This window comes from Emydura macquarii, unplaced genomic scaffold, assembly GCF_026122565.2.
Source record: "Emydura macquarii macquarii isolate MOO-44397 ecotype Brisbane River unplaced genomic scaffold, CSIRO-AGI_Emac_v2 contig_2895, whole genome shotgun sequence".
NCBI classification, from domain to species: Eukaryota; Metazoa; Chordata; order Testudines; family Chelidae; genus Emydura; species Emydura macquarii.
Window position 1 is genome coordinate 36461 of NW_027133032.1, and position 20922 is coordinate 57382.

A 20922-nucleotide genomic window follows, 5' to 3' on the forward strand; every position below is an offset into this window, starting at 1 on the left:
ACGGTAGAGCTCTGTCCCATCAGCGACGCTGCTGTAAGCTGTGTAGTGTAGCCAGCAGGTGATAACCCCAACATGGCCCCTTCTCCCTTCCAACAGCACCTCTCATGCATGGGGAAAACTCCCTGAGAAAATGCAAATAGACACTTCATTATTGTCCTTCTAACCTGACCTTAAAAATCCCCTGTTGTGATAGTTACAGAACGCAGCCTGCTGATCATGGCTGAGCAGATGACAAGCTTTCGCAATTCCTCTTTTTTCCTTTTCCCTCTCTCTCTTACCCGCATAAAAACCTCCAAACAATTCATATCATTAAACAAAACTGGGACAATTCTTCACCACATTCATTTGTTCGTATGTTGCATCCTCACCCTCTCCTTTAACACAAACACAGAGCAGCACCTACACTGATAAAAATGAATCTCTGCCAAAGAAACCACTCCACTGCACACACAATAATTCCTCTGCAGAGAGGATGAGAGCAAGAACAAACATATGACAAATGTTGGTTCCATCCCCTAATCCACCACTGGAAGAATCTAAGATGCTGTGGTGATAAAGATGGGTAAGAGCCTGTATAGAATAAAGTTGAAGAAATTAGAAGACGATAGGAGAGAAGAGAAGAAACTGGAATAGAGTAGGATAGAATAGGACATCCCCTTTGTCTGTTCATCTTTGGATTGTAAGATCTTGAAGGCAGACATTTTCTCTTTCTGTGTTCTGCATTGCATAGTGAGGACCTGATCCCAACAGCCATGAAAATGATGTCAATATAAACTACTACGAATGAAAGGGAGTAATGGGGTAACATGCAGTAAAGCAGGTGGCACTGGAAGGAAGGGTGGGCATAGAAGGCATAAAAAGGATGTTATTTTTTTTGGTTTCACTAACTTATTGGCATTATCTCTCTCCCCTACCCCAGGAATGAGTCCATTGTGGGGTTGGTCAACCACACTGTGGTGACTCATTTCATCCTCTTAGGAATCCCCCACACTGAAGGCCTTCAGACCATCCTCTTCGTCGTCGTCTTAGCTTTCTACGTCTGCACCCTGCTGGGAAACCTGCTCATCTTATCAGCCATCCTCACTGACACCTGCCTGCACACCCCCATGTACTTCTTCCGAGTATGATCTATAAGAACTGAATAGATAGAAGATGGTTGAATGGAAAATAAAAAAGGACAATTAAATTGAGTAGCATCAAATAGAATTGATGAAATATTAGAGTCCTGATTCTCCACTCACTTTCACCTAATTTATGATGGTTAGAAAGGTTTACCCTTGTAGATTAAGTTGTGGTGTGCTAAGGAATAAACAAACCATAATTTATTGAGATTGCTAATCTGGCTGCATTATCTCTGGGCTTCCAGGAATGACCCCGTCTTGTATGGAAATGGAGAATCGCACTGTGGTGTCAGAATTCATTCTGTTAGGGATCCCCAAAACCAAAGGCCACGAGACCATCCTTTTCATCGGCTTCTTAGCTTTCTACCTCTGCACGCTGCTGGGCAACCTGCTCATTTTTTCAGCCATCCTAGCTGACTCCCGCCTGCACACCCCCATGTACTTCTTCCTCTGCAATCTCTCTGTGGTGGACCTTGGATTCGCCTCCATCAGCACCCCTAAATTGCTGGTCAGTCTCTGGACCAAGAGTAGAACCATCTCACTGGGCGGGTGCATGTCCCAGGTCGTCTTCTACCAGTTCCTAGGCAACATCGAGTGCCTGCTCTACACCGTCATGGCCTTTGACAGGTACGTGGCCATCTGCCACCCGCTGCGCTACCTGATCATCATGAACTGGAGGGTGTGCGCCATCCTCGCTGCCGGCACCTGGGTCACCAGCTCCTTTCACGCCACCATTCTCACCAGCCTGACCTTCACGCTGCCCTACTGCGGTCCCAATGTGATAGACTATTACTTCTGTGACATCTTCCCGGTGACCAAGCTGGCCTGCGCGGACACATATGTCATCGAGACCGTGAGCTTCACCAATAATGGCCTGGTGCCCATGACCTGCTTCTTCCTCATCCTCCTATCCTACGTCCGCATCGTCTACTCCATCCTGAAGATGAACTCAGCCGAAGGGCGACGCAAAGCAGCCTCCACTTGCGCCTCACATTTGACAGTGGTGACACTGTTCTTTGGGCCCTGCGCTATCATCTACACGCAGCCACAGCTGAGCAAAGTGGAGGCGACCGCTCTACAGATCTCTGCCGATGTGGTAGCGCCCCTGCTGAACCCGGTCATCTACACGCTGAGGAACAAGGAGGTGAAACGGGCTCTGAGGAAACTGAGAGGGGGTCAGATGATTGCACGTTGATGTGCTGCATCTGCAGAAGTAGCATGTGGGTGAGCATTGAAATAAGTCTATGAATTCATCCGCATGGCTCTTCAGTGGCTGGTGTGAGAGTCTGTCTCTTTCCTTCCCCATACAGCCTCATCTGCCTATCTGGAGCTCTACAAAAAAATTTAAAAAGCTCCTAAAAGCGTCTAGCTGTCTTGGACATGATGTAAGGCTGACATGTTCAAAGCTGCCTCAAGGACAGGCACTGTCAGTCTGTATTTAAATTAATAGGAATTGGAGATCCAAATCTGGTAGCTGACTATGAAAGTCTCAGCCTCATTGAACAAATCTACAGAAGCCAGGGCAGCATCTTCTGCAAACTCAAGAAAGGGAAGAAAAAAATTCTCTTCATCATCTGGTACAAACCACATGTCAGCAGGAAGCTGTGCTAGAGAGCTGCCTAACGATCCTGGGAGAACAGCTGGGTTTTCAGCATGTCCTGAAGATCAGCAGATTTGTGGTAAAATTTTCAAAACCACCTCAGTGATTTAGGAATGTAAATCCCATTTTCATAGAATCATAGAATATTAGAGTTGGAAGGGACCTCAGGAGGTCGACTAGTCCAGCCCCCTGCTCAAAAGTGATGGAGGCATTTAACAGTTTAAGGTACGTCTTCACTGACCCGCTCAATCGATGTGGAAGTCGACTTGTGAAAACGACCCCTTCAAGTACTGCGGTGCAGTGAAGACGCCGTGCACAAACAGAAGTTAAGAAGTCGTCGGACGTGACATAATCTACTCTGCGTAGCTTGTGTAACTCCCGTTGACTGCCACTGAATTTCAAGGTAAGTGTAGACCAGGCCTAAATCTCACTGAAAGGCCCTGGGATTGAGGCTCCTGAGGACCAGATTTCAAAGGCATTTTATCACCTAAGAGGGTTTTGAAGAGCACCTTGAGTGAGTCAGCCACCAGCCTCCCATTTACTGTCAATGGGAGTTGAGCATCTGACCTATTTAAAAGCCTTAGTAAATTCCACTAGGCACATAAACCCCTTTGTAAATCTAGACGTTTGGCCAGAGCATATTTAGACACTTGGCAGGATTTTCAGGAGCACGCAGGCACCTAGCCCGCATTGAAATCAACCAGAGTGAGATGTCTGGGGCCAGATTGTTAAAAGGGGGACAGACAGAGCCATTTCCTGCAATATTCTGGATAAACCTTATTGCATGCGCTTTAAATACCTTGGAGGCCCATTGTATTAAAAATGCAGCTGTGTGTGTGTTATTGTGAAGACCCCAGTCAGCAAGGAGAGAGATGTGGGTTTCCACCCAAGAAAGGCAACGGACAGGGAGCTGGAAGCTGGGAGTGTTGGCCCTTGCTGGACCATTAAGGGAAAATGCAGGTGCAGTTGCCCTGAACTGTAACAAAAATCGGGGCCTAAACACCAGGATCCATTTGAAAATCCCACTATGTGCCTGTCTGCACCTTTGAAAATCTGGCCATTGGGAGCCTACGTCCCACTGAATGTCAGTGAGAACTGGGCTCCGTAATGGCTTTTGGAAATAAAACTCACTCTCCTAAGTCACTTGGGTGGTTTTGTACATTTTACCCTGTACTCAGACAGAGCTAGAAAGATAAAGAAAAAAGGAAGAAAAAAGCTAACAGACCGTTTAATGAAGGTGAGAACTCTACACTCATCACCTGCACTGTGTTGTGGGCTTGTGCTACATATGAATTGTGTCTTCTGCATCCGTTGCACTTGAATTTTGAGCAACATTCAATGTGTCTGAAACCAAAACCTGGGACTCAAATGAGGATTTTTTCCTGTTTCCCGCCCTCAGCTGTTTTATTGGAACTTGTCTCTAAGTTGCTTCTTCTTGGTGTGCAAATTAAAAATAAAGCTGGAAACCAGTGTGTGGAGAGGACTAGACCCATTTATGAGACTGGCAAATAAAAAGTGAAATTTAACAAAACAATAAAAACATGAAAGGAAAAAAAAGTTGGACTTCGAGGCTGGGCTTTCCAAAGGGCCCAAGGAAGTTAAAAGTCCATGGGAATTAGACACCTAGCTCCCTTTAGGCCTCTTTGAAATTCCCAGCCTAAAGTGGAGGTGTGATATTATGTTCATTTGTTTTTGCAGAGGGTGAGTTTAACAGTTATATACCACTTAAGTCCAGAAATATTTATTATATTTGCACACTTAGCCTGAAAAACTGATCACCACAAGATATTATTGAGGTCAACAGCTTAGTAGATTTCAGAAAAGGATCAGACATTTATATGAATCATGAACATTGTGAGTTGTATAAAACCCCTCATCATCGTTGTCAAGGACTAGTTGTACATTTTCCTTTGAAGCTTTTCTTTGATGGAAAATTGGGTTTTCAAGGGACTGCACAGGGGTAAACATCACCCTCTAGATGGGAAAGGGAGCTTCTGCAACTGAAAACCTGCTTACAACAACACACAATCAGCTGGGCACCAAGGAAAGTAATTCTACTAGACCAGAAATGTATAGAAATCTCACTGCATATAGCGATGGCCACTTTGACATCACTTGGCGATCTGAACCACTGACTCCAGCGGAGCTACGGCTGGTTCACTCCAGTTGGGGAATCTGGTCCATGGACTCCAGAGCAGGTAGAGCAGATTCACAGCAGTCAGGGATCTGTCCTATTTAACGCCGTGTGGATCTCTAACAATGCCTAGAGGTCTGGCTCCATGGTGGCAAGTACTGTGCAGGGTCAGTACTTGCCCTAAGAAGCTGATGCTCTAAATCGCCAAAGGAGGCATCATTATCCCCATTTTACAGATGGGAAACTAAGGCACACACACATCAAATGATGCAGGGAGTCTACAGCGGAGCTGGGAACTGAGACAGGCTGTCTGGAGTCCCACTCCAGCGCCCTCACCACGGATCCAGCCTCCCTTGTGAAATATTGAGCATGGTCTTCTGTAGCACTGAAGGGCCTGTCCAGGATCCCTGTCAAGGTTCATGGCCCCATTGTGCTGAGTGTGGCACTAGACAGACAGACAGACAGACAGAGTGTGCTCCAAAGACGGGACGTGCTGACGGGAGACAAGACGTGTGCGTGTGGCATAGCAGGGGACGGGGTGGGGGTTTACAAAAATAAGACACGGGGTGACATACGTAATTTTCTTTGTATGAGCTGAAGAGCGTGGACAGTTCCAAGGGGTGGGAGAAGGGCATGGACGAACCAATGGGCTGATGCACTTTGGCCGTTGCTACATCCCTAAAGAACGTCAAACATGCTGGATTCTTCCCTGGGATCCCTTCTTATAGGATCCTGAAATTCTGTTTTTTCTTTTCCTTTTTGCATTAGAACATTAGAGCCACAGTCACGGCCCAGGACCCCATTGTGCCAGGGGCTGTACAAATACAGAACAAAGACACAGCTCCTGCCCCATGATGCTAATCCCATGCCCCTCCCCCCAGCGGTCAGAATGGCTTTTCTATGGCCCCTGGGACTGCAGCCCCACCTCCAACCAGGCCTGAATGGATTTAGCCTTGCCTCCCTGGGTTTTGTGCAGTCAGAAAATAACCCTCATGGAGAAATGAATGTCAAGTGACTTGCCCAAGGTCATACAGTGAATCTGTGGCAGAGATGGAAAAAGAACCCATGAGTCCTGACCCCCCACCCTACCTTTCTCTTACCACATGAAAGAGAAAGGCAATGCAAGAGTCATGCATACCAAGCTGTGCTTCTCTAGCCATAAGAATATTGGAACAAACGCCCCCAGAAGGAGGAATCAAACCCAGGAGTTCAAGCGTTAGACCCCTATGCTCCTCCCAGAGCCAGAGATAGAACTAGGAGCCCTGAGAACCATCTCCAAGTCAGCCAGTTCTCAGGCTGCTCCTGCTGAAGGCAGGATAAATCATAGCTCAGGCCCGGGCAGTTTCCTGCCCCCCGTCTCATCAGGGTGTCTTTCATCTCCTTGTTCCTCAGTGTCTATCTGAGGGGGTTGAGGGGTGGGGGTCTGTTTCTATGACTCATTTGTTTACATTTCTCCTTCAGCTCTGACGTAGCTTTTCTCTCTGCAGCCTTATAACCTTGCGCCTTGTTTCTGCCATTCCTCCTCTTCACTCCCCCCGCCCGGCCCTTGTGTATTTCTCTCCCTCAAGGTCGCTCACAGCTGCACCAATATTCAGCTGTTGACTTTTGCTGGGTTTTTAAGCACATCATGATGATGCCTTCAGGGGACATTATGAGAAGCCTGGTTTGGGCAAAGTGAAGACGACCCACGTATTTCTTTAGTGAGGAGAGCCCGGGGGCCTTGCTTGAATGGAGCACTCCTGCAGATTGCACCTGGTGCTGGCAAAGACCAGTACACGAAAGTGCCTTGCTTCATTGAATGCACCAATTCTGACAGAACACTGCTCTGGCTGGTATCTCAGGCCCGGCCTCTCCCCACATGCAGCCCCCCGCCAGTCAGTCTGAGCCCACTGCTCTGCTAGAGGATGCTGCTTTGCAGAGCGTGCAGCGGGCGACCCACTCGGATGTGCTTGGAGTCAGTGCTAATCCCAATGTACCAGTAAAGTTCTCGGGGGCACTGTGCTGGAGGGAAGAGGGTGAGGGGCTCAGTAGATAGCCCTGGTCTCTCTGGGTATGTCTTCACAGGGATCAAAAACCTGCAGCTGACCTGTGCCAGCCGTGGCTGTGTGGCAAGTCGTTTATCCCTGTGTAGCTGTACTCTCTGAGTCAGGGTGCAGGGCGTCAATGCAGTGCTGGGGTCATTAGTCATGGCCATTGGCGAAGTCACGGCACATTTCGATCAAAAGAGAGGTTTGAACCTTCATTTCCTGGCTAAATTCTAACACAGACACTGCTTTACATTGTAGGACAGAGACAGCTCTAACGTAAGGCGGGTCATATCCCCAGCTGGCAAAACTCACCAAAGCACCAGTGCAGTTAATGCCCCTAGGTCTTTTTACACTGAGCAAATTCACTTTGGTTTCTGGCTGTAATGTGTAGACGCCAAGGTGCATGTCTATCAGACTACATGTGAGCAGGTCTCCTTTCAAAGCAGGGCTGGGTGGGAAAAGGTTTTCCCATCTCATGAGAATTTTTGACATTTTGAAATTTGTCAGAACAGAAAAAAGCAAATTCTCAACAGTGTAAACTGCCAAAAATTCACTTGGGGAAAATAAATGTTTTATTATCATAATTTCAAAGTTTTCAGTCAATATTGACCTTCTCCCATTTTTAAAATGTCTAAACCAAGAGCTGTTTTCACTCAAAAACCTTACAACTTTCTGGTGTGACAAGATTGAAACGGGATGCTTCGACAATCTTGAACATTTTTGACCAAAAATCTATCTTTTGGGGTCAGGTGTCTCATTGAACCAACACTGTTTAATGAGCAGTTCTGTTATAGAAAAATTGGCATTAGCCTACCAAAAACATGCCCCCCCCAAAAAAAAAAACCAACAAAAGAGATCCACACACACAAAACACCAGAAAATTCCTGACCAGCTTAAATTCAAAGGTTCTTTTTCCTGGCATCTGGCTGAGCTAAGTGGAGGGTTAGGGGAAGTGTGAGGAGCCTTGGAAAGATACCATTTCTACTTGAGTGCATGCATCGCTCTGGGTTCCTCCATGGCCCCTCATTTACACCAGCGCATCTAACCTCACTCCTGTGAGGGACGGAAGGGTTTTCATCCCCATTTCACAGGCTGAGCAGCAGAGAGGTTGTCAGATGCTCCTTTGACATGCCCAGCATAGGTAACTCACCCAAAGTCACCCAGGCAGTCTGTGGCAAATCTTGAACCCAAGTCTCCCGAGTTGCAATCTGCCGACAACAGCAAGTTGTGTTGCTCCTACAAATGGCAGGAACTCTGCTACACATCGCTGAGCGCTGCATCCTGGCAGCTTGTCTGTTCACACGCCATGTGCACACACCCGGGCACCTCTCCTTCACAGAGAGCTCTTGGAACGCAGCCAGCACTGCGACCGCACGAGCAGCCTTTGCAGGAGGAAAGGTCTCTGCATCTTTCTGAAGAACCCTGGCCCAGATCCTTCGCTGGTGAAAATGACCCCAAGGGCTGCAGCCCTTTTCTCTGATGCCATGGCTCTTGGCTGCTCGCAGTCTGGGCAGCGTTCAGCCTGCAGACCTAGAGGTGAAAGGCTTCCTGGGACAGCCTCAGGTCAAGTACCCCAGGTCTAGGCCAGCCTGGCAGATCTCATTTATACTTATTGCGTCTATTATGGTAGCGCCTGGAGGCCCAGCTGAGACCGGAGCCCTATTCTGCCAGGGGCTGCACAGACAAACAGTACCAGTGAGATCAGGACCCCACCTGGCCGGTGCCACCCAGACACACAGAGCCACAGAGATCAGGACACCGGCGTGCCAGCGCTGCACAGACAAACAGTAACAGAGCTCGGGACCATCACGGGTCTACTCACCACTAGGGTGCCCGGGGAGTCTCACCTTCCAGCCCAGCACCTCCTTCCGCTGCTCATCCATGCGCCCCACCGTGTCTCTGAAACTCAGAGTGCTCTGTCTTCATGGCTTGTCCCTCTGGCCAGGTCATTAAAATCCTCCCCTTCCAGGGTAGGAAAGTCCCAACAGACAATTGTCCGAGGCAGCCTTCTGCTCCATGGCCGGGTCTGTGCCGATGTCCCAGTGGGTGGGGTGGGAACCCAGGCCTACCTGCTACTGCAGGGTCCAGCCCAGGGGGACCCTCTGTCTAGCAACGATGGGCTGCTTGCTGCCAGCCCCTCTCGCGATTTCCCTGGAGCTCTGCCGGCTCACCCCCTCTCTGGGCTTCCCAGCCCAACCTCCCTCCTTCCAGGGACTCACTGCTTCACTCCATAGCCCCAAACACCCCCTGCCCCTTCTCCCAGGGAGCGACGGCTGCCAACTTCCTGGCTTTATACCAGCCCCACCTGTTCCTTCCCAGCTGGGCTCCATCAACCTTTCCAGTCCTGCTTCTCCCCAGGTGCAGGTTAATTAACCTAATTTAACCTGCTTTGCCTCGGCTGGGCTGGACGCTCCCTTGTGCCAAGCACCGCACAGATGCTCAGGGACTGGCACCCCTTTGTGGCAGGCACCGCTTAGACACACAGCAACAGACCCCTCCACTGTGCCCGGTGCTTGGCAGACACACAGTGGCCGGAGTGTTGGGGGGCTAGGGGGCTGGCTGGGAAGGCTGACCAAAGTGGAAGGGAGGGGATCCAGCTGGGGGGTTACTGCCCAGAATGGAGGGGTTGAAGTGCCTAGGGAGGCAGAACAGAGTAGGGGGCAAACAGGACTGGCTGGAGTGTGCAGGGGGTTGAGGGGTCCAGCTATGTGGGCTGGCCAGAGTGGGAGGCAAGGGGTCAGGCCGCAGGGCTGGTGAGAGAAGGGGCGTGAGGGTACTCGCTACAGGGGCTGACAAAGTGGGGAGGCAAAGGGTCTGCCTGAAGGGGCTGGCCAGATTGTGGGGGGTGAGGGGCCTGGGTAGGTGGCAGGTCTGGCTTGACTAGGGGGTGAGGATGGGGCTGGCTGGAGGGGTCGGTCTAGAGTGGGGGGGTCCAGAGGTATGACGGGAGGGGCTGTCTGGTTGTGGGGAGGGAGGGGAGTGGCCACAGGCCTGGCGGGAGGGATTGGGCCAGAATATGTATGTAGAAAGTGTAAGCCAATAGTAATTTAATAATAATTTGAGTGTACCAATAAGCATTAAGAATTTATGCATATGTAATTTCTTTGTTTGTGTTTGTATAAATATGCAAAAGAGCATGATATCGAGGTCTCACACTGACCACTTGCTGGGAAGTGTCTGACCTCTGCAGAAATAAAACTTGGAGACTGCCCAACTACCTGCGTGGATCTCTTTTCTATCTGGTGCAGGGCAAACGAACCTCATTTGGAATCTTTTTCCAACAGCTCCCAGACCCACAGACAAAGCCCAGGGGGAACCACTCCCATTTACACTTGCTGGACACAAGGCTCTTGCTCTGGTTGTACAGGGGCTAGGAGACCCCAGGCAGAGTTCAAATAAAACTAAGTTTTGCATAAGCCCTTATTTACACCATCCATTATGAATTCTTCCTCCAGTGCCAGGTCTTCTCCCCCCGGTTACAATTCGGGCAACTGAGGCACGGAGAGTTGAGGTAATTCAGTTGCGTAGCTCGGCTTAGATCACAAGAGCGCCAGGTGACTTGACTTCCTCTCTACAATCCCTGCTGCCTGGCTGCCTTTGTTATCGTTGTAGGCTGGGATTGTCAAGGCAGTCGAAAGGAGTTAGGCCCCCAAGACGTGCATGCCTTACTCTCCCTTAGGCTCCTTTGCAAATCCCAGCCTTCATAGTTCTGAAAGTCAAGAGAAGCCCAGGCCTTGGAAGATGCCAAGAGAGACCCGGGGCCAGAATTACAAAGGGGTTTAGGCATCTAAAGAAGCTGATAGTTGCCTTGTGGGATTTGCAGTAACACCTCAGCAAGTTAGATGCCTAAATCCCATTGGATGTCCATGGGATTTAGTTACCTGGCAGATTTAGGAGCTTTGGGAAATCCCAGTATATACCTGTCCCACCTTTAGGTGCCCAAATCCCTTGGTAATCCCGGTGCACAGAAAGCACACAAGCTGGGCTGGAGTCAGGAAACCCTGGGGGAGATCATAGGGCCTGTGCTAGGCAGGAAGTCAGACTAGAGGAGCAGAATGGCCCCTTTTGGCTTTACAATGGATGAGTCTATGAAGTTTTGCCTCTGGGCCTTTGCTTCTGAGCTGTTCAGGTCTCTCGGGAGTGAGTCCCACAAGCCCTTAGGAAATAGACATGGGCAAATCACCTTCCCGCAGCATCGCTCCTTTAATGCCAGCAATGCTCAAAGCCAGCTACACACTGCTCAGCTGCAGAGAGCAACCGGTCTGAGTCTAGTTCTGTCAGGTCATGCTCAGAGTGAGGGGTGAAAGGACTCTTACACACTTGTGTCCTTGGTGTCTAGACAGATAGATAGATAATGACCGAAGAATCCTGGAGCTGGACGACTGGATTCATCACCTGTTGGGGAAAAATCCACAGAGGCCAGTACAGGGAGTGTGCTATGTCAATTAAATATATGTGTGGGGATTAGCATACAAGGGAAATTTAAAGAACACGGATCAGAATTGCTGTCAGCACTCGTTAAGAATTTCACTGTTAAGTTACTCAAACAACTAGAGACAGTCAGAAGAAACAAAAATTCCTGCTTTTGAAAATGTCAACTTTTCATCAGAAACCCCAAACCCTTTTTTTTCCTCCTTTAGGCAAGTGAGAACTTTCAGCTGAAAAGTGTAAATTTAAGATGAAAACCAAGCAGGATTGCTTGTTGAGTGTTCAGTTCTTCACCATAACAGATTTTCAAAGAAAACAGACACCTGGTGAGAAAAACATTCTTTTGCTGTAAACCCAAATCTTCCATCTAAAAAAGCAACCAACCAAGCAATCAAAATATAACTGAAAATTTCCAACCAGACTTAAGCTTCAAACAAGGGTGGGGAACCTTAATGTTGTCTAATAACACCATAACTGGAAACCCATTGATTCGGTTGTATCTGTTTGATTTCTGTTTCAAAGGAAAGTGAAACTGAGTAATGGCAAAGCTGATACCCACAGAATATGTGTTATAGGGACTAGGAGCTTCGAACCCAGTTTCAGAGTTGCACCCAGCAGCCAGATCTGTCTGTCCTGACATGGAGCTTAGATGGACAGGGAAGAGGTCACTGGGACTAGAAACCTCTTTGTCTAGCACCATATCCAGGCTCCATCACTGCTGACAGCTGAGCACAAATACTGTAATGAGGTGCACAGAATATACACATAATAATACACAGCCCGTCCCCCAAGAGCTCACAGTCCTAGTAGACCAGGCAGAGAAAGGGAAGGAGGGAGGGAAAGAGAGTCCCAGGAAGGGGAAGTGACTGGCTGCAGGTCATACAGCAGGTCAATGGCAGAGGCAAGAACAGAACCCAGGTGTCCTGATTGTCACTGACCCGCACAGCACAGACACAAAGTCACAAAGGGAAACAATACAACACAGCAGTAACTGAGCAATGCCAGGTCGTCGCTCAGATCTTCACAGGTGTGAACTGACCCAGATTCCAAGACGTGAGCAGATTGACACCAGAGAGATAATGCACCGGACTAGTCGTCTCATTCTCTGCAGCGAGGAGCCCTCACCGCCCCTGCTCAGTGGATGTGATCAGGACTGTGCTCGGATAGTCACATCGTCAGTTATTATGGAGAGAGGAATCAGGGTCATTCCCTCAGTCACTTTAATCCTCACCCTTGCCTTTCTCCTTCCCTCTGCAGGCAGGACACAATGTGCTGAGGAAGAAAATGTCCAACTGAACCATCATGACCGAGTTTCTTTTCCTGGGATTCTCTGAGGTGCGGGAGCTGCAGATTTTACACTTTGTGGTGTTTCTAGTGGTTTACCTGGCAGCCCTGGTGGGGAACCTTCTTATCATCACAGCCACAGCCCCCGACCTCCACCTTCACACCCCCATGTACTTCTTCCTGAACAATCTGTCCATCCTAGACATTGGCGCCATCTCTGTCACTGTCCCCAAATCCATGGCCAATTCCCTCATGAACACGAGGTCCATTTCTTACGCTGGATGTGTCATCCAAGTCTTTTTCCTCCTCTTCTTGATGGGAACAGATTTTTTCCTTCTCACCGTCATGGCATACGATCACTACGTCGCCATCTCCCAGCCGCTGCACTACAAGACAGTGATGAACAGGGGAGCTTGTGTCCAAATGGCAGCCGGGGTCTGGGCCAGCGGTGTTCTCAATTCTGCCCTGCACACCGGGAACACATTTGCAGTATCCTTCTGCAGAGGCAACAAGGTGGATCAGTTCTTCTGTGAAATTCCTCAGCTCCTCAAGCTCACGTGCTCTGACTCCTACCTCACTGAAACGGGGGTCATTCTCCTTAGTTCGGGCTTAGTCTTATGCTGCTTTGTTTTTATAACTGTGTTGTACGTTCAGATCATCACCACAGTGCTGAGAATCCCCTCTGAGCAGGGCCGGCACAAAGCCTTCTCCACCTGCCTGCCTCACCTCACTGTGCTCTCCTTGCTAGTATGCACTGGTTGCTTTGCCTGCCTGAAACCCCTCTCCAGCTCAACGTCACGGCTGGATCTCGTAGTGGCTGTTTTCTATTCTGTGCTGCCTCCAGTGATGAATCCCATCATCTATAGCATGAGAAACAAGGAGATCAAAGCTTCCCTGCGGAAACTGACAGGGTGGAGGTTATCCACTAAAAATTAAAGGTCTATCTTTTTCCTTTGAGTGTGATTTCATTCTGTGTTTGTATAAAAAACGAGTGTCCTGTAGCACCTTAAAGACTAACAAATTTTTGCGGGTATAAGCTTTCATGGACTGCAACCCACTTCGTCAGATGCATGAAACAAAAATCAGACAGGGGGTATATATATACATCCAAGGGTAAGGAACAACAATGGGGAGGGCAACTGCTAACAAAGTCCATTCAGTTAGAGTAGATGAGACCTATTCACAACCATTGATTAGAAGGTGAGAATGTGTGAACAGTGACAATTACTTCTTGTAATGACAGAACCATTCCAAGTCCCTATTCAAACCCAGTTTGATTGTGTCAAGTTTGCATATGAGTTCCATCTCTGCTGAAGTCTGTTTTTGAACTTTTTTTGCTGAAGTATGGCAACTTTCAAGTCAGCTACAGAGTGTCCTGGGCGATTGAAGTGCTCTCCGACTGGCTTATGGATGTTACTATTTTTTATGTCATTTATTCTTTTGCGTAGTGACAGTCCGGTTTGGCCAATGTACCTGGCAGAGGGGCATTGCTGGCACATGATGGCATATATTACATTAGTAGATGTGCATGTGAATGAGCTCCTGATTGTGTGGCTGATGTGGTTAGGACCAGTGATGGTGTCACTAGAGTCGATGTGTGGGCAGAGCTGGCAACGGGGTTTGTTGCAGGGATAGGTTCTTTGGTCAGTGTTCCTCTTGTAGGGTGTTTGATTGCTGGTGAGTATTTGCTTCATGTTGGGGGGCTGTCTGTAAGCAAGGATAGGCCTGCTTCCCACGGCTTGAGCGAGTGAGGATCATCTGCTAGGATAGGTTGTAGATCCTTAATGATGTGTTGGAGAGATTTTAGCTGGGGGCTGTGGGTGATGGCCAGTGGGGTTCTGTTTTTTTCTTTCTTGGGTCTGTCCTGTAGTAGGTTTGTATAGAAATGTAATCAATGGGTGACATTAATGTCTCTGTGAGAACATGCTTTGCAATCTCTTTACATGCAAAGGGGGTATTTACACTGGCAAAAATGCAGACAAACTCAAGTCAATGGAGTTACTGTAGATTTACACTAGTGGAAATAAGATTGTAATCTATTGATCTATCTATGTTTCTAACTTAGGTTTTTGTACTGCCAACCATCCCCAGGCTATCTGGGCCTCTTCCACATCAGATCAGTAGCCAGATCAAAGTCTAGTGGACTTCCTGAGGTCTCTGAGTCTTCTCCTTTTCGGTATATAGAACTCTGCTTGAGTCATGATGGGGGTTGGTTTATTGTTTGCTTGTGTAACTGGGATATGATAGCATAAAATCCTAAACTCTGTGCTGTCATATCTATGGAATTATTGGCAAGGGAGGGGGCACATAGTATCCAAGTCTTGTGGGTGTTAAGAATAAAGTGACTGTGGTTAAGAACCCTTTTACTCATCCTGTGTTCCTTGTTTTCCTGCCACATTGTCCCCAAAGGGGTTAAACTAGAAGCCAGACACGAGTTTTGAGGTCTAGAGCAGATGGACGGCGGCCTCCTATGGCCAAAGGAAACGCATTGGACAAGAAGGCTCAGCTCGGGAGTGTGACCTAGAATCCCGGAGCTAGCAAGAAGGGCAAGACTCTACCCAGACCCAGCTGACTTCGAAGCACTTGAAACCAGTGATGGGTCCTCTCACAACAGACCGGTGATGGTACAGTCAGGTCCCAGGCCAGGTTGTAACAGTTAGCCTGGCTGGTTTTCGTTTTCTTAGATTTTATCATTTGGCCAATGTTTTAGACCAGGGAGCCGTCACTGCAAATTTCCAGATGGAAAATCCTTTTTTTTCCCCAAAAATTGAATTTGGGTGTGGAGGGGGGTGTTACTGGGAACTGTGCCTTTAAGGGCTGAGCTACCCAGACAGAAATCCTGGGCAGCACTGAGAAGCTCTCATGGCTATGCCCAGCCAGCTGGAACTGGACACAGGGACAATCACCTTAAACACTGAAAATCACAATTTTCTCCTGGAAAATGTTGATTTTGTGAACGGACATTTTACACTGGAAAATCGTTCCAATGGCAAATTACCAACCACCTTCACCCAGAACTCATGGCAGACACAGCGAGCTAGTGCACTGACACCAAGGGGAACACCATGGGCACTTTGCTGGGATGTAGCGTCTAGGCATACTCAGGCCAAGAGTAGAAATATTCCCCTTCGGAGGAAAGTGTCCACACGACAGAAAAGCAGAAATGGGCCCAAGCCCAGACGTCGATCCACGCTGGGATCCCAAATGCCTCATAGTTCAAGGGAGGAGCTTTGGGATCTGAGGTGCTGGATCTGCCCCGTCTCTACAAACCCCTGCACTAGCTGGATGGGCAGACTATGTCTCCGTTGCTGGTTGGCCCACAGGGCCCCAAGCTTTGACTAGCTGTTTGGGTCGAAAAGGCCAGCGGTATAGATGGGGCAGCGCAGCCAGGTCCTGGTCTACGAGTGGAAGAGCCGTGAGATGCCACCCTGGGGCTGACAGGGCAAGGGGCCAAACACCTGAGGCGGGTGCTTTCAGAAAGGGGACGTGGAAACATTGGCCCTTAACTTAACTTAAATAACTCCTTTCCTTCCTTGATGTTTATCCCTCTAATCTACTTATAGAAAGCAGCCCTATCTCCCTTCAGCCTTTGTTTGCTTAGGCTTAACAAGCCAAGATCCTTAAGTCTCCTCTCATAAGGTAGGTTCTCCATTTTGTCCGATCAGCCTAGTAGTCCTTCTGTGCACCTCTTCCAGTTTGAATTACATTTTCTTAAACATGGGCGACCAGATGCCTTTTATAATGGTACTAACATTTCCCGATCTCTTCTTGAAATTCCTTGCCTGATGCATCCCAGGATGTCATTAGCCTTTTTCATTGATGCATCATATTGGTGGGTCATAGTCATCCTGTGACAGACCAATAAACCCGGGTCTTTCTCCTATTTTGCTGGTTCCCACCGGTAGGGCTACAGTTTATAGCAAAACATTTTGTTGTTCTTTCTTCCCCATTTCTATTACTCCAGTTTTCAAGGTAATCCAATCTACTTGTATGATATTCGGGGCCTCCTCCATTATGGTCATACTTCCCAATTTTGTGTCCTTCGCAAATGTCATTAGCACACTCCCACTTTTTCTGCCAAGCTCTTTAATGGAAGATGTTGATATGATTGGTCTCAAGACTGAATCCTAAAGAACTCCACTAGTAACCTCCCTCCTGCCTGGCAATTCACCTTTCATCATGACCTGTTGTAACCTCACATTTAACCAGTGTCTTTCCCACCTTTCAATTCTTGTATTAATATCTATCTTCTCCACTGGAACCCAGTGGGAACCCACTAGACATGTCCTCCCAATTTGAAAACTACTCTTTGAATATGGTCTTTCAACCAATCGTGCACACACTGTGAATCTGGGCATCCCTGTATTCACACCCCTCACACTACTGCAATAATATTTGTACAAAATATGCCTTGTGAGGTATCATACGAAAATTGATAACACGCTAGTCAATAATATCATTAAGAAATGCATGTGAGAATACTGCGTGCGGAATTATGGATACTTATTGATATTATGCTTTTAAGTCTGACTAAAAGAAGTTTAAAACCGGCATGTCAGAGTGAGTTGATAAACAGGTTTTCTGCAAATAAAGGAAAAGGGTGTGGCCAAATTCAATGAACTATTCATTTGTATCAAAGGTTGCAGGAAGAAATAATTTGCATTGTACCAATCACCAGCAGGGCAGAAGGCAGCACGGAGGCTATCCCAGACAGCCAGCAGGGAAAAGGGACTTTATCGGGGTATATGTTTCAGAAGAACACATTTCGTGAACAATAAAGAGAGGAGACAAGGAAAACCAATGCCTTGGAACCTGCGGGGATCCTGGCTGAATGCTAATTAGTCATTGCTGGGAAAGGCATATTGGAGAGGAACCTACCTTGTACAAAGGCTGTAACATATTAAATTCGATCTTAGCTATTAGCACATGTACTTTTACTTTTGATTGTTTGTACCCCTGTTTGCCTGTATTCCTTCTACTTGGTATCACTTAATGAAGTTGTTTGTTTAATAAACGTATTTACTTTTTTTACAAACCAATCCAACACTGTGTTTGGAGGGAAGTGTGTTTATACCCCAATTAAATTAATAAGGTGTAATGTACTTTAACAGAGGAGAAGACTCAATGTCTTCTGTAAAAGTGATTATTCTGCTCTGTGAGGTCACATTTGGAGTATTGTGTCAAGTTTTGGGCCCCCCACTACAGGAAGGATGTGGACAAATTGGGGAGAATCCAGTGGAGGGCAACAAAAAGGATTAGGGGGCTGGAGCACATGACTTCTGAGGAGAGGCTGAGGGAACTGGCTTTTTGAGTCTGCAGAAGAGAAGAGTGCGGAGGGATTTGATAGCGGCCTCTAAGTACCTGAAAGGGGGTTCCAGGGAAGATGGAGCTAGGCTGTTCTCAATGGTAGTAGATGATAGAACAAGGAGCAATGGTCTCAAGTTGCAGTGGGGGAGGTCTAGCTTGGATATTAGGAAAAAGCTTTTTCCCTAGAGGGGTAGTGAAGCACTGGAATGGGTTAGCTATGAAGGTGGTGGAATCTCCATCCTTAGTGGTTTTTAAGTTGCGGCTTGACAAAGCCCTGGCTGGGATGATCTAGTTGGGGTTGGTCCTGCTTTGAGCAGGGGGTTGGACTAGATACCTCCTGAGGTCCCTTCCAACCCTCATCTTCTAGGATTCTATGGTTCCAACTTCCTTGAACTTCTTTAAAAATGCCATTTTAAATGAGTGAGTCTCCAGTACTTGAGCTAAACAAGTAACTCCACTAGCTGGTAGCTCTAAGAAACACAAATCTTCTGTGACTCAGACACTGAATAGGGTTAAGGACTCACCCTGTGGGATTCATGTTTACCACGACTGGGAAGACGTTGAATTTGTAAGGTGGGGATATCCAGTTGGCCTTCATAGGAGATGGGCTTCTGCCCCTGTTTACACTGCAACTGGAAGCACACCTCCCGGCCTAGATAGACACACTCATGCTAGCTTTGCTCGAGGTCGTGCACTAACAATAGCTGTCTAGAGCAGATGTGATGCTATATGATGGTGTATTCATCTCACCACACCAATTCAGTTGTCGGGGATGAGGCCAGGAGATAAAATAGAGACTCTCCCTGAGCACGCCTCTGAACTGGTCCCATTCACTAATCAAGTCTGGTAGAGTCTGTAATAGATAGGACCAGGTGACAAGTGCATGTAAATCCATTTAACTTCATGAAAGCCAGGCCCTGATGGGTGCAAACGGGTATAGCACCATGTAATTCAGTAGTCCAGATCCCTCGCCGGTCTACATCAGTCTCCTTCCCTTTGAGTCAATGGGCCAGATCCTCACCTGGTGTAAATCCACATACCAATGCTGATGTCAATGGAGCAAGGCTAATTTATGTCAGCTGCAGATCTGTGACTGGATCTGAACCTCCTCCCATGCAGTAAGGGAAGAGCTAAATTACTCCTTCTATGGCTGTGTAACCTGCACCACACAGAGAATGGGCATTTCTCCACCCCTCCGTTGCACCATGGAAATAGACTGCTCCATTAGCCCACATGCCAGTTAGGGAAGCCAAGGTCTGAATTCCTCGCAGTCTTAAATGGATTGTTATCTGCACACCAGCCCTGTAAAGCAGAGTGTTATTACCCCATTTTACAGAGATGGGTGTTGTGCGTTGTTATTTGTCAGTGTAGGCTGCGTGCCTGCGTCCCCCTGTAGGTGCTGTCCCAGCTCTGCGCAGGTAATGGAGACAGCACTCACGATCGGATGAATCGACACGACCACGGATTAGCTGAGCAAGGAAGGCACCTGGGCCAGGTTTATTGCAGTTGAAGCACAATGAGAAGCGACCTACAAAGTAGCTACGGGTACACTACAAATACGAGTGCTTCGTTACCATGGACACGGCACAACTTAGTGGCAGGACTTTCCATTATCCCCTAGGCCAGACGACATCATTCCCTCTGACTCCCTCTTTCATACACTGCTACAGACAATTTCATTCTGCCTCTTCGATGTAAGTAGTTGCCACCCCCTTGACGTAGTCTGATACCACCCCTCGCCTTGCACTGGATGGTTCGGGAAAACAACTCTATTGGTCATCGTATCAGACATTTCTATCCATCCAAGTGTCATTGCAGGGGGTCTGATGGCCCTTGTTATCTCTTTGGTGTTAGGCTGTCTTGGTACCTTCTGCACCTGCTATAGATATTTTTAGTAATATTTTGATATTAGTACTATTTGGGAAATATGCGTATCAGCTTTTTCTCTGAGCCAGTTTCAGTGAGGTCGTAAGTTTACAGCCTGACTCCTGGTCATGGTTTTTTCCACTTAGGCCTCATGTCTTAGCCTGTTCTGCTAGGTTGCAGGCCTCAATCTCTTACTTCTTACTACAGTGGGATTACACAGGGCAGATTAAGTGTCTAGCCCAAGGTTATGTGACGATAAACTGGGAATAGAATCCGGCTCCTTTCGGTCTCTGATCATTACCTGATCCACCAGCTCATCCATCTAACCCTCTTTGAGGTCAACACATCAAACTGTCCTGTCCCTCACCTCAGTGTCAATCAAGATTAACTCCGCTGCAGTTCACTGGGGCTGATTCTTCTCTCCCTCACCCTGGTGTAAATCAGGAACAACTCCGTTAAAGTCAATGCATTTACACTGCTCTAAAGCCAGGGCCAAAGAGAGGTGTCGTTTTCAGTTGAGCAGACTTTTATAGTGGATTGAGGGAAAAGAAAAAAAACTAACGAAGGACGAACAAAGGCTTCCATGAGAGAGAGCACAGTGTGTGTGTCTCTCCCTTTCTATCTCGTGCCTGTGTTGACAGCTGCATGGAACATCCCCCTCTGACTGGGAGACTCTTTAGAAATTCGAAGGTGAGTTATGTTGACACCACAGCAGAACCTCAAAGATACGAACACCAGAGTTACCAACCGACCGGTCACCCAAACACCCCGTGAAACCGGAAATACTGCCAGCGGTCAGGCAGAAGCCGGGGGAGGGGGAGGAGGAGGAAAGAAAGAAAGAAAGCATCCCCACTTGGAGGGGGAAGCTGTTTTCACACACACCCCAGCCCCCCTCCCCTAGAAGCCCAGGAAGAAAGCTGCCAGCCAGCTCATGTTACAAGCTGAAGGTTGCAGCTAAAGCCTGGCCTGGAGCTGCAGTGGGAGTCAGCTGTGCTCTGGAGGAGTTTTAAAGGGTCACAGCCTGTGCACCGATGAGGCCCAAGCTTTGCCCGTGGCTGCACTCCGGGATCCTGCCAGCACCTCTGGGAGTGCAAGGGGCAGGGGAGGGAGGGGCACTGCCACATGCTGCCTCTGCAGTGCACAGAGCAGGGCGAG

General features: G+C 48.0%; 2 protein-coding genes across 2 annotated transcripts; both read left to right on the top strand.

The window, feature by feature from the left end:
• The first annotated feature begins 1383 nt into the window (after positions 1-1383).
• Positions 1384-2316, top strand: LOC137166626 (olfactory receptor 10D3-like). Its single transcript, XM_067568431.1, has one exon. The coding sequence runs from the start codon at positions 1384-1386 to the stop codon at positions 2314-2316; it is 933 nt and encodes a 310-aa protein (XP_067424532.1).
• Positions 2317-12612: 10296 nt separating this feature from the next.
• On the top strand, positions 12613-13530 carry LOC137166628 (olfactory receptor 14A16-like). The gene has a single exon (XM_067568432.1). It carries the CDS (start codon positions 12613-12615, stop codon positions 13528-13530), a length of 918 nt encoding a protein of 305 aa, XP_067424533.1.
• Positions 13531-20922: the final 7392 nt, after the last annotated feature.

Coding starts and splice junctions, on each gene's coding strand:
- LOC137166628 (XM_067568432.1), top strand. CDS start 12,613: ATGACCGAGTTTCTTTTCCTGGGATTCTCTGAGGTGCGGGAGCTGCAG.
- LOC137166626 (XM_067568431.1), top strand. CDS start 1,384: ATGGAAATGGAGAATCGCACTGTGGTGTCAGAATTCATTCTGTTAGGG.